Genomic DNA, 12,655 nt, shown 5'->3' on the forward strand with positions numbered 1-12,655 from the left:
TTGAGCTACTGTAACGCTTCCTGAGGGAGATGAGGAGCTGACAGAACAAGGGCAGTTAAGGCAGGGTATACACCTTCCAAAGCCAGCTGGGGAGGGTGAAGGGAAAACACGGAGGGCAGTCCCTGCAGCCATTGGGATCTTCTCACCGCGGGACCCCAGTTCACCCCACTCACTGTCAGAGCCAGCATCACTTCTCGGTAATTTTTATTTCCATTCAGCCTCTTCTTCAACGCACGGATGGCATCCTTGGGACTAAAGGAGAAACAACCATCTTTAAAGAAAGCTCAGGGAAGCTTTTCACTCCGCAGCTAAAGGGGATATCAGAGGCCCCTAACCCCTGGACACAAGCATGTGTGAACTTAACTATGATTACTTGAAACGTGGCATAGGAATATACCCACAAAGTCTTCTACAGTTATGTGATGAGGTAAGAAAATATAGCCTTTCTCTGTATTGGGGGGCAGGCCCTCAACCTGGGATCTTTTCAGCACATATTAATAGCCTTTTATACAAGTAAGATCCCCCGTCATCCCCCTGCTTTACCTGTGGCAGATTAGGGTTTTATGTCTTGTGTTGTATCAGGGTTGATAGTAATTTTACTAAGTGGTTACATTATGGATTTGTATAGGAAGTTTGGATAGGGATAATCCCTGCTTCAGGTAAGGGGTTGGACTAGATGACTTCTGGAGGTCCCTTCCAGCCTGACTTCTCTATTTTATAAAGAAATTATAGCCAGAAAGGTCAAGTGGGACTATCCAGTTGCCTGGTCTAACCTGCATAACACAGGTCACTGTGATTCTCCCCAAAACCCCATATCAAGCCAAATGCTTTTAAGTCCTCAAAAACCCTAACCTGTGAGTCTCTTGGCAGAGAGCAGGAGCAACACCAAGCAATGCCTGAGGCCCCTGCAATAGCAGGAAGTTGACTGCTGGGGAGACACCAGTGAAACCAGTCCTGCTGCTTGGGGCAAACTGCCTGGCTCTTGTGTGTGCCAAAAGGGGAGACACCAGAGAAGCCCCTTTTTAAACCTCAGGATTTAGTGGCACTATATGTTGCGGGAACTTGGAAGTCATGAGACTGCTGCAACCTGGACCCTTGGAAATACAGACTCAGTAAGTGCCATGGTGGCACATTTAATACATCCCATATGGATCATCCCAGGAATTACAGGGAAAAGGCTAGTGCTGTTGCAGAAAACTTTTCTAATGGATCTTAGTCCAGACCTGCAACCTCCCATGTTACTCCAACCCTGTCTTCCCCAAGCAGAGACCTGCAGCATGGAGCGCGACCTGACGGCATGGCTTTCTGAAGCCAGCTGATGTTGTTTTGGGACCAGGAGACCAGACAAGTCATCTGCAGTCTCAAACCTGGCTTCAGCACTGGGAATGCCTGTGCCCTAGCAGACAGCACCTCCCAGCCCGTGCAAAACAGATGAAAGCGTGAATGCCTTGAACCCCCGCGAGCTCTCTGTACCAGCACATACCCTTCTTCCGTCTCGTTGATAATGTCACAGATCTCCATGTTCAGTGTCCAATCTTCGCTCTGCAGGGAGCCATCCGTGGCCTTCTCTGTGAAATAAAAAGAGACAAGAATCTTTCATTTTGCTTTGATTACGGGTCTGTAGTTCACAACATCTCCAATTACTAGGCCCCCCCGCACAAGCTCAGCATGCCCCACGTCAGGGGCCAGGGAAACATTTCCCAGGTCTCTCTCTTCTGTTGCAAAGAGCATCATGTCCTCTTTCCTAATGCAGGGATCAGGAGGAAAATTATTTCTGTGGGCCACTCTATTCACAGGGAGGTATCCTGCCACCCTGGACAAAATGGCATGGACCGTGGGTTTTTGGGGCCTTCCCCTGTGGTGTGGGGAGCAATCCAGTTCGTAGCAAGCCAGTCTGAGATGAACCTACTGGGCTCTGTGCTCCCTCAAGATCTCCAGTTGCTTTCAGTCCTCTGAAATTTTAATAGTGGGTTTCAACATTTGCAAGCCTTCGTTTCAGTCACTTAACCCCTCGGCCACAACGGACAGGGCAGTAAATGTGGGTCGCCCCTTGGACAAAGGATGGGGAGGACACAAAGAGCTTGTGGTCTCCTTTCCTCTAAAGCAAAGACTCATGCTAGATGCTGATGGCTTCCAGGATTGGTGCCTCACGCTGGTCTTTTTAAGGATTAAAAATTACATCTGTGATCGTCTCTCTCTCATGCACACAGGAGAAGCCCTGAATCACATAATGTACCAGCTAAATAGCCAAAGTGTGAAAAGAGAGGTACAGGCAGGGCTGGGACTCAAACACCTCAACAGGCCAAAAAAATTATCTATTTTCTTCACCCTGGCCTAGGAAAATATATCACCTGGCTCATGCTGCTGATACCCCCCCGCTCGCTCTTTCTAACCTGCTGCAATGCAAGCAGAGATGCTTCACCGCACAGAGGACAGTTTTCAGAGGACTCCAGGATTCTCAGCCACGTGCCAGCATCACACAGGCATTTTGCCAAGATAAATCTCAGCCCAAATATTTATTCCAAGCCCATGAAGGATCTGGCTGCTGCCACAGTCTTGTGTGAGGACAGCATTTTCCCAGAGGATTTTTTTAAGAAGTCACGGTCAGGACTGAACTGGAGAGCCGACATCAGGGCACGGACAGCGTGGGAACATCTTAGTGCCTTTGGGGAGAAGATCTAATGGCCCACGTGAGAAACCCCCTGGGCTAAAGGCACAGCCTTTCCTTCTGTGGCTACAGCGTTCCCAGAGTCGCAGTGCGCCCCGGTCTCCAGCACGTGGAGATGGGTCAGATCTGATAGTCAGTGATGGCTTACAAAACTGCACTGACTTCTTGGTCCAAACCCTTTTGCACAACCTTAGCCCTGATTTGGATTCCTTGCTAGCTCAGATACTTGTCTACCCCGTTCCTCCAAGCCGCTTACGTCCCAGCCCTTACACCATTGTCCTCGCAGTGAGTTATGGTCTCGTGCGCGCTGCAACCGAAGCAGTATTAGCAATAGTCATGGTCCCAAGTGCCTCTAATCCTCCGGGACAGATTCCAATTCCCAAATCACGCCATCAAACCTCTACCTGGTATAAACTTGCCATCCTCTGCAGAACGGCTCTCTGGGGAAGGGACTCCCTGGCTGCCATCTGGAAAACTGCAGAATCTTGCTAGCAATGTTAGAGATGCTTTTAAAGGCTGGGAAGGTCAGTAAGTGAGAGCTATGCACAGACCTGGGACTTCCCCTCAAACAGAGCAAGAAACAGTTTGCTTGGTAGCACTGGCAGGGCCCGCCTGCTTCCCAAACCTGCTGCAGGGGCCAGAAACCTGAGAATGGCATGCTTTCCCTGTGAGAGTGCACCTATGGGTGCTACCCTGGGAGAGCAGCTATACGCCCACCATCCCGAGAGCGCTGCAGCACATCCTGACTGGCAGATGCCCGCACAGGCCTTAGGCACAGCCAGCAGCCCTCTAAGAAGTTATTTGGGAGGTTAATGTGACAGCCAGGACAGGGAAAAGAAAGGGGCAGAGGTAAATGGAATCCTTCACAATGGTGGGGGCAACCTTTTTGGCAGGCGCACCACAAATTAAGCCTCCCCAAGTGCCACTCCAGTCTGCTTTCCCTGCCCATCTTCTGCTCCCCGCCCTATCTGCCGCTGTGTTCACTGCTCCTTCCCCAGTCTGCTGCATGCCACGCACACAGGCTGCCTGTGCTACAGGTTGCCCATCCCTGTTTTATGAGATGCTTTGACTGCGTGGCACACAGACAGCATCAGTCTCCCATGCCCCGGCCCAGGGAAGGCAACCTGTGCCGGTTTGCAGTTGGTAACTCCTGTTCTCTGCAGCTCTTGTCACTGCTGAGTGTTAGATGTCATAGCACAGGGGACTCAGAAACGCTGGATTTCCAATCCCACTCTGCCACTGGCATCTTGGAAAAGCTGTTTAACCCTCTGTCCTCTGCCCGGTGACTTTAGTTGAGTGTTAGGAGCTGGCCCAGCCCTGCCCATTTTGTAGCAGTCAGAGCACAGCTCAGCAAAGGTCTCTTGGGCGCACGGCTCTGTGCACACCCCCTCCAAGCCAAGCCCCTGCTCGCCCGTCCCGGTCAGGCATGGGAGATGTCTCCATGACATGCCCATACAGCAGGAGGAGCTGGGAGTGTTCTTGTGCTGAACTGCAAAGACAGAAAGCTGCTTCTCCTTCAGGCTGAGCCCTGCCTTATTTCAAACCCTGCTCAGCAGCATCCTATTAACAAATAAGAGCTGACAGGGAGCATACCAGAGGTCACCTATTGCATAACCCATAACCCTTTCCTGCTCGGCCCGGAGGACTTCTGGTCTAAGGCTCCGTTTCAGTGCTGCTGAGAGTCCTGGAGAACCGACCTTCTCCGTTTCCCTTGGGTCAGGCGCAGCTCAGACAGCAGCAAGGAAAGCTTCCCCTTCACTGCTTTTCCCATAGACAGCTGGAAAGACGCCGCTGATGAGTGTAAGGGCTTGTTCAGGTCTCCATACTCAACCTCTGCCCCCTCCGCTTAAGTTGCCAATAAAAATGCTGGCTGCTGCGGCAGGTCCGAGAAATGCTCGTGATAAGAACCGGACTGAGATGCCAAGTTTTCGTAGATGTGGGATCTTGTCTACATACTGTGGACCCCTGTACTAGCTGAATGGTCACAGTAGCCCCAACTGGGCTAGAGAGCACTCTGAACGGTGCTCCTCTTGGGCCCAAGGCTCACCCACAGTAGGCGCCGAGCTGCAGCTGGAAAGGGAAGTGAAAGTGAAGCTATTGGGCAGCGCCTGAAAATGTTCAGTCCTGCCCAAAATATAACCCGCATGCAAAAAGGGAGGGAGGGACGCATTCACATGCGCATTGACCCTAGCATGAAGACCAGAATGTGTTTGCAAAGCAGGTCTTTGGTCTGACATCACTGCTGGGTAACGTGGAAAACCCACGGTATCTTTGAGCACGGCGAGATTCTGCATGTACATCGAGTGATTCCAGACACTTATGCCCAATCGCAACACCTATGTGTGCAAGAAAAATGCCAACGAGGGAGAAGGGAGAAAGCCATTCAGATCTCACTTCAAACCATCCCCAGGTTCCCAGGGACCAAGACGTTCGATGACTTTTAGGCATTCATACAACTAGAAGGCACTGATTTCTACTGCTGGGGCTGCAGGTCTAAAAACTTTATCCTGTCACCAGTGGTCTTTGTTTCCAGCAGCACTTTAATGAAGGGATCCAGGACAGGTTTAATTAACTGTGAGACCTCAGAACAGCATAATTTTCACCCTTGGTGGTAACAGATAGCAGTGGATAGAGCCAGCTACAATATGAGCAGATTCTTGCTGTCTCTTCCCTTCAGTTGAGTCTTCCCATGAGCAAAGGCTGCCAGGTGTGGCCAGCTGTGCAATGGTTGGCAGCATGGACCAAACTAAGGCCTTCTGGGATCTTGGTTGAGCAGGGGGCTGGATCAGATGATCTCCTGAGGTCGCTTCTGGCTCCAATGCTGAGAAGCTAACCCAGGGGTGGGCAAAACAGCAGAGCCAGCCAGTGGCCGGACTCCATTTCCCAGCAGCCCCTGCCCATGTCACTGTACCCGGTTTCCATGGAGACCCCAGCAGTGGCAGGGCCACCACAGCAACAGCACAGGGCCAGGGTTTCCATGGAGCCTGGCCCCAGCAGCGCTGGCAGGGCAGGAAGCTGCTCCAGGGCCGAAGCTGGGATCCTGCAGTGGTGATGGCATGGTCCAGAGCCAGGGTAGAGCTGCGATCCGCTGCTGCGTGCCCTTGCCCGGGATGTGCAGGCAGTGGATAGCAGTTCTGCCGGGGCTCCAGACCACGTCGTCACTGCTGCGAGTTCCCAGCCCTGGAGCAGCTCCCCGTCCAGCCACGCATCCTAACAGCGCTGCTGGAGACAGTCCACACGAAAACCCTAGCCCCGTTGTGTGACGGCCTCACCACTGCTGGGGTCTCCGTGGAAATTAGCTGTAGCAACACGGACGGGGCCACTGGGACACAGAGTCTGCCACAGGCCCAATCTGGCTCGCAGGCCGTACTGTGCCCGCCCCTGAGCTAACCCCAGGAGAAGATAAAGGACTCCTCCACCCAGAAAACTTTCCATCCTCACCTCTGTGCTCATATAACCCCTCTGGGAGAAGTCGCTGAAGGTTTCACGAGCACAGTCATCACAGAAACACCAGGAAAGCTGAAGACCTTAAACTAGCTTTTTTTTAAAAAGATAGTCACAAAGTACTATGCTGCTGCAGCCCACAGGGCGTTTTCCTTTCTGATGCAAGCACTGCTTTTGAAATGAACCATTGTTCTGAATTTATAGCTCAATGTTGAACTCTTCCAACGAGTGTTTCATAAAGGATGCTGGGTTCTTTGCTAGACAAACACCATTTTCCACTTAGCTGTCTTGCTACAGACTCCCTTCTTGATGCTCCTCACCCTGCCCTGCTCCTAAACCGCTGAGCTCAGCATTTTCAGAGAAAAATGGATGAGCTACCTTGAACGAGCCGGGTCAAACTGAAATGCAAGACATCATGGACGAAGGCCATTTGCATGGGACTGCTGTGACCTTGGTCCTCCCCCCGGTGCACCGCTCTCCTTTGTCAAGTGCAAGCTATGCTCAGGTTAAAAGCTCTTTGCAATCAGGCTGTGGTTGTGCCCGATGCTTTACAGACAGATCCGTGGTGCTGAATAAATGAACAGGCAGAGTCTGTGGTTGACCCATTATCTCAACTGAAAACCCAAATTGCCAAAGACTGAATAAAATGTAAAGTACTTAGCGAAGATGCAGAGTTTGGAAGCAGCCTGTTCAAATCCAGTGGGGGACGGTCATTTTCTCTAATGAACAGTCCGATTCCTTTCTTTTGAGATCATCGCCCCAATGCCAGAAATTCGCCAAACCATTCACCATGTGCTACTAGGCTGTGATGACAGAGAAACAGTGCACTGTTGTGCTTTTTGAAGGGATCTCCAAGCTACATTTCAGCATCCCTGCAACAGGAGTACAGCAAAATCTGTAAGGGGACTGCTTAACCGTCTGCTGAAATTCATCTCGTGGGCGACCACAACAGCTGTTTCGGTATGTAGAGTCCGTGACAGCCATTAAGGACAGGAAGCAAAGCAGATTCACTGCATATCAAATTAAATAATGACGGTAACATCACATAACTAACCATCATCTGCATTATGACTGCAGTTTCAGCAGAAAATAAATCAGGAATCCTCCCACATCAGACTAGGCAGGCTCAGACCTTGTCAGGTGTTTAGCAGCAGGGCCTCTGCTCTCAGATCATGCTCCAACCATAAAGATGTCTTCAGAAAGAAAGCCCTTTGCACGCAACTGCTTCTGTGTGCCTAGACATTTCTTAATACCGCAGGTCTGAGAGGTGAAGGAGGCTGCCTTCACTAAGGGCTGAATGAACTCTATGCTTGATCAGTAGGCAGCCAGCCCTAACGCTGAGCATTTATCCTTCCTGGGGACAGAGAAAGCAGGGAAGATCGGGACCAGGCCTCAGTGATGCAGGCATCTGGAACAGCTGGTCAATCGCTAAACTCACATCTAGGACTGAATGCTCTAGTTAGTGGTTTTCAACCTTTTTTCATTTGTGGACCCCTAAAAAATTTCAAATGGAGGTGCGGACACCTTTGGAAATTTCGAATGGAGGTGTGGACCCCTTTTTGTATGTGTGGGTATTCACCTACTTTTGATCAATCATCGTCATCTTTTGCAGACCCCTTAGACACAGTCTGCATATCTCCAGGGGTCCACAGACCCCAGGTTGAAAACCACTGCTCTAGTTGATACCACTCACCACCTACATGCTTCATCCTCCGCACTGACTCCCTGCTGAATGCAGGACCCAGAGGCAGCAGCGACTTCCAGTTGCCGCCACGTCACTGGCACGATCACCACCGCAACTGTGCAGCTGCCGACAGTAACTGTTTTTTTGCCCCTCCTGAGTCAGTGACTGGGGTAATTGCTCCATCACCCTACCTAGTTACGTTGCTGGCTTTGAATACTATTTACTGGAGATCAGTCCTTCAGAGCTGTGTCCTCCACCCATGCAGTCTCCCAACGAAACGACCAAACAGTTGAGAAAGGGTGAGGCTCATGCATGCAGGAGACAGAACCTGCCCAGGAACCGGATCTGCACCTTGAAACTCTAGCGCTTGAAATAAGAACAACCAGAGATTTCACCCCTCCGGAGAGGTATGTGAAGATAATGTCCACGTGGACAGCAAGAAAACGCAGCAAGCTGCTTTCCTGCTGGAGAGGAAGAGATGGTGGTGGGCTCTATCTTTAAATACTAAGAAGGCACTTGCAGTGGTGGGAGGAGGTACGGCAGTTCATTTGGAAAGGGAAGGGTCCTGGACTTAAATACAAGTTTTCTGATCAATACTGCCGTGATTTCTAGCCCAGGCAGTTACTCATAAAACCCAACTGCTGCTAAAATTGAAGCCCATGCTCCCAAGGAAAGCTGAATTGTGGCACCAGGCACCCCAAAGAGGTCATTCAGAACAAGTCCTTCCAGTCCAGCTTGGTGCAATGCAGTTAAGTTATCATGATGGAAACTGGGATCTAGACCCCAAGCAGAGCAATACGGTTCCGACTTCTCTGCAACTGCCCACCTGCCTGGAGTTCCTGCTGGAGCCGGCATGTGTCACCAAGGGCAGATGCAGCATGTGTGTGCATGCATCCCTCTCCCCACGTGGAAAGAAGGAGGAGGGCTTTGCTTTTCTAAGCCCCCGCAAAGCCCAGTGGATTCTCACTCATTCCAGGCAATGCTTCACTTCCGACTGCTTACAGGCTGTACGCTCGTTACAGCTAACGCGCTGACCCTGGCACCGTAAATAGCCGTCCTTCAGAATTAGGTCAAAGGAAACTGGTTCCTGGTCATAACCAGCCACTTGCAAAATTCAGAGGCATTTCTTTGAAGTAGCAAATTTAAAAGCAGAATCCACCGTGCTGAGACGCTGCATCGCCTCTTTGAGCAGTGACCTATGCAAGATGCCCTGCCTGCCACGAACCTGAAGTACTGAAAGTCTTGTGTGTTTTATAGAAGGGGCTGTAGCTTTGTCATCACGTGGCAAAATCCAGCTCGTGTCAGACATCACTAGAGATGAAGCCTTCCCTCAGAAAATGCAGCGTGTTTGGCTAATAGATAAGCTTTATTCTTTTTGGACCAATGCAAATATGGGTTTTTACTGCATGTTCTTATATCAGAGACTAATCCTTGCTCAGTATATCACACAGACTGATGAAGTGAAATTCTCTCAGGATAAGTTGCACCCTCTGCTATAATCCAGGTCTTTGTAGTGATGTATCATCAGCTGAGACAAAAATATGTCCCGTTGCAAACCTCTGAGCACCGTTTCCAGTGATCTGGTATCACCGTATCATGAGTGCCCGTCTTTCTTTTGAGGATGGAAAGGACAAAAGCATACATTAAAACCTCCTGGATGCAAATTATAGCGTTCCCTCTTGGGTATGATTGTCTGTGTTGTGACTTATTAAGACCATCGGAGGTTTTTAAGACCCGTTAGACAATCAAAGCCTTGGCTGGGATAATCTAGTTGGGGCTGGCGAGTTGGACCAGATGCGATCTCCTGAGGTCCCTTCCAACCCTCATTTTCTATGATTTTATAATTCTGACTCTGTGGTTGGGTTTAGGGGTGAAGAACTGTTTAAGAAAACTGCTGATCTTGGATTAGTCACCCCCTTCCATTGCACTGCATCAGTCAACATTCACTCCTCCCTGCAACCACAAGGCAGCTGTTTCACATACCAGTACAGTGATCATCATCATGCAGTGTGGCAATCTGAACTCCAAATCCTACCTGCTCTAGTCAAAGGATGCACGTATAATTTCTTTTTTTAGTTTGCAATCTGCTTTGCAGGATCTATCAGACACCTCAAATTATGGAAGCGTGGACTTCCTAGTGCTAACTGAATACACTACAGGTATTTAAAGGGGGTGAATGAAGCCCATTTCCTCCACAAGACCGACTGCATGAAATCATTTGCTAGCAAAAAAGAAAGACCTGGGCAGATTAGACATGTTTCTAACAAAGTGCTGTTATTCTTAAGAAACGTGGAATGCTGATTGTTCCCAAAAGCACCTTTATTGCCAGAAGTGCACGCTCACCAAGCCGGATAAGCCGCAGCAAGCCACAAGAAAGTGTCAATGTACTCAAGACAAGTGCTTCATTCATGCTCATGCAGCAATCTTATTTGTGAAAAGTGGTACTAAACTTCCAATATTTGTCTGCACAAAATTTCAGAGGAGTGGATCTTTTTTATGCATAACTCTCTTATAGGTAGTGTACAAACGCGGCATTTGTACACATGCTCCGGGAATGGGGGGTGGCTCCGAGAGCTGGTCTAATTAAAGCGCCCAGAGCATCTCATATATCAGCATCCCCATGCTGCAAAATGGCAGCGCAGGCGCTTTCACTAAAGCTCGTCGAATGAGCTTTAGCTAAATCGCCCCACTGCCATTTTGCAGCATGGCAATGCTAATACACAAAACGCTGGAGTGCGATGATTGGCACGCTCCAGCAGACTCGGTTAATCGAGCCTGCTCCGACATGCTGTAATTACGGCACGTTGGAGCAGCCTTGCTGCACATGTATAGACACCCATGAACTCCATTTACCCTAAAAATTGTATAGGATGCCCAAGTGAAAACCACTTAAACAAGCTGGTTTATAATAGAAGAGGACATACATCCATATGGGCTGGTAACACGCAGACAAGAACATAAGTACAAGGAGTCTTAAGACCACAGAGATGCAGGCACGACGCAAGGGCAAGGGAAGAGGATTCCACTTCACATCAGGACTTGCATGCCAGCTAAGATTTTCAGCGTGCGAGAGGTTGGCAGCCCAAGGACTTGAAAAGCTTTAAGGAGAGCGAGAAGAGGAGTCCATGCACAGAGCGTGGGCTAGCAGCTCATTGGAAGGTCTTGGCTGAATGCTCAGGTCGGGGACCGGCTGTTCAAACAGCTAGTGGCAAAGAAGCAGCTCGTGTGTCTGAGCCCCACTTGGTATCCATCAGCCCTTGATGGCTAATGCTGTAGTACACGAATAAAGCAAGTTCTAATAACTCACTTGAGACTTCACTCCCGTACTTACAAGCGACGTGCTTTACATATTCATAAAACAAAACTAATTACCTTTCATGGATGAAATGTTCTAGGAATTTTTAATCCACTTCAGCTGCAAAGTCTAAGAAATCTGCTCTCATCTATGGGAGCCAGCTCGTAACAAGTTGCTTGCTGCAAACAAACCACTACGCGCAGACGAACCAGGAGCCTCCAGCTCGAGCGCTCCATTTCCCGAAGGTCACTGCCGAAGTCAACTGCCCATGTTCAAAATGGGACTGAAACTCCAATTATGTTTAGCAGGAGACAAAAAGGCAAAGTCTTTGGGGCTCCCACAGAGAAAGCAGTTGCTAGAACAAGCTCGCTCTTCGACTATGGTGAGACTGGAGACGTCCAAGCAAACATTTGTACAAGATAATTATGGCAGGAGAGGGATGCGCGAACTGGGTGGGACCGCACGCATCTCCCGCTGGTGCGGCGGTCTCTGAGTTTGGGGGGAGATCCTCTGTGCTGTGGGTAACAACCAGGAGGACTGTTGGTACAGCCACGCTGTAACCGCTCGGACAAACTACGAGATCCTGCAGACTTTGCCTCTATTTTCTTTCATTTACGGTTCCTTTTTCTCACCCCCTCCTTTCACATACCATCTACAAGCTCAGCCTGTCCCCCCATTTGAGAAATGCGGGGTACTATAGCTGGCATACTGAGTGCAAATAAATGTCTGCTGGAAAACGCTGGTTATCCACCCGCCAAGGGGCAGAGAACCACCAGGTGTTTGTAGCTTGTGCGGGAACACGAGTCGCCCTCCTGGCATGTCTTGCATCACTTTGCCACTCTATCGTGCCGCCTTCCTTCACATCCACAAGAAGATCAGAATAAGCCTCATGAAAGAGAAAATCAAGTCCTGCCTCCCTCAAGCCCCCTCACCTTCCTCCCCCCGTACAGCTTGCCATCAGTGATGGCCGGGTGCTACTTCCAGTCTCCTTGCTTGCACAAGTGGGGTTCCTGGTGGCTAGATGAAGCCCTCTTGGACAACAGGGATAACTGTCCCCCTAATCTGTTTTTATGAAGGCTGCCCTGCTGCCCGCTGCCTTTTCCCAGCCACTAAACGCATTACCCCTGAAAAGACCTGGCATTTACCCATCTGCACAGCCCTTCTCAGGGAAGTCTGCACCCAATGTGAATCCCACTATGGTGAACAACTGTTGGCTCCAGTGCTGCCACTGGGAGCCCTTTTGACAGCACAAGGCTCCCAGGGGAGTTTCACCATGACTGTTTGGGACAGCTACAAAGATCAGTAAAGAATTGCCCCTGGACTTCACTGGGGGCCTTGCCCATCGCTCTTCTGACCAGCTTCTGGGCCTAGCACCATTAGGCTGTCAAGCTGTCCTGCTTTTATCATAGCTCCAGTTTCCCCCAGGTTTTAATTTACCCCTTCCACTCTTGCCCTTGAACATACTTGCTCTACGTAGCTTCCTAGGCATCTGCCATCTGTTCCCAAGTCCTTTGGAAGAAGATACCTTGCATGTGGGTGAGGCTGCTGCTTTCTCCTTGAATGG

General features: G+C 50.0%; 1 protein-coding gene and 1 long non-coding RNA gene across 7 annotated transcripts in view; one reads left to right on the top strand and one right to left on the bottom strand.

Moving 5' to 3' along the window:
- The window catches only part of TOM1L2 (target of myb1 like 2 membrane trafficking protein), a 59,815-nt gene that overhangs the window by 38,175 nt on the left and 8,985 nt on the right, over positions 1 to 12,655 (bottom strand). For all 5 annotated transcript variants that reach the window (XM_014604317.3, XM_006272702.4, XM_019482966.2 and 2 more), the window contains exons 2-3: positions 1,484 to 1,568; positions 174 to 252 (exon numbers count right to left, since the gene is read on the bottom strand). In XM_014604317.3, coding sequence (XP_014459803.1) covers positions 174 to 252; positions 1,484 to 1,568 — 164 coding nt within the window. The remainder of the gene's footprint in view (positions 1 to 173; positions 253 to 1,483; positions 1,569 to 12,655) is intronic.
- The window catches only part of LOC109282101 (uncharacterized), a 57,213-nt gene that overhangs the window by 38,102 nt on the left and 6,456 nt on the right, over positions 1 to 12,655 (top strand). For both annotated transcript variants that reach the window (XR_002088978.2, XR_009456344.1), the window contains exon 4: positions 219 to 427. This is a non-coding gene — a long non-coding RNA (uncharacterized LOC109282101). The remainder of the gene's footprint in view (positions 1 to 218; positions 428 to 12,655) is intronic.

This window comes from Alligator mississippiensis, chromosome 13 (genome assembly GCF_030867095.1).
Source record: "Alligator mississippiensis isolate rAllMis1 chromosome 13, rAllMis1, whole genome shotgun sequence".
Classification (NCBI taxonomy): Eukaryota; Metazoa; Chordata; order Crocodylia; family Alligatoridae; genus Alligator; species Alligator mississippiensis.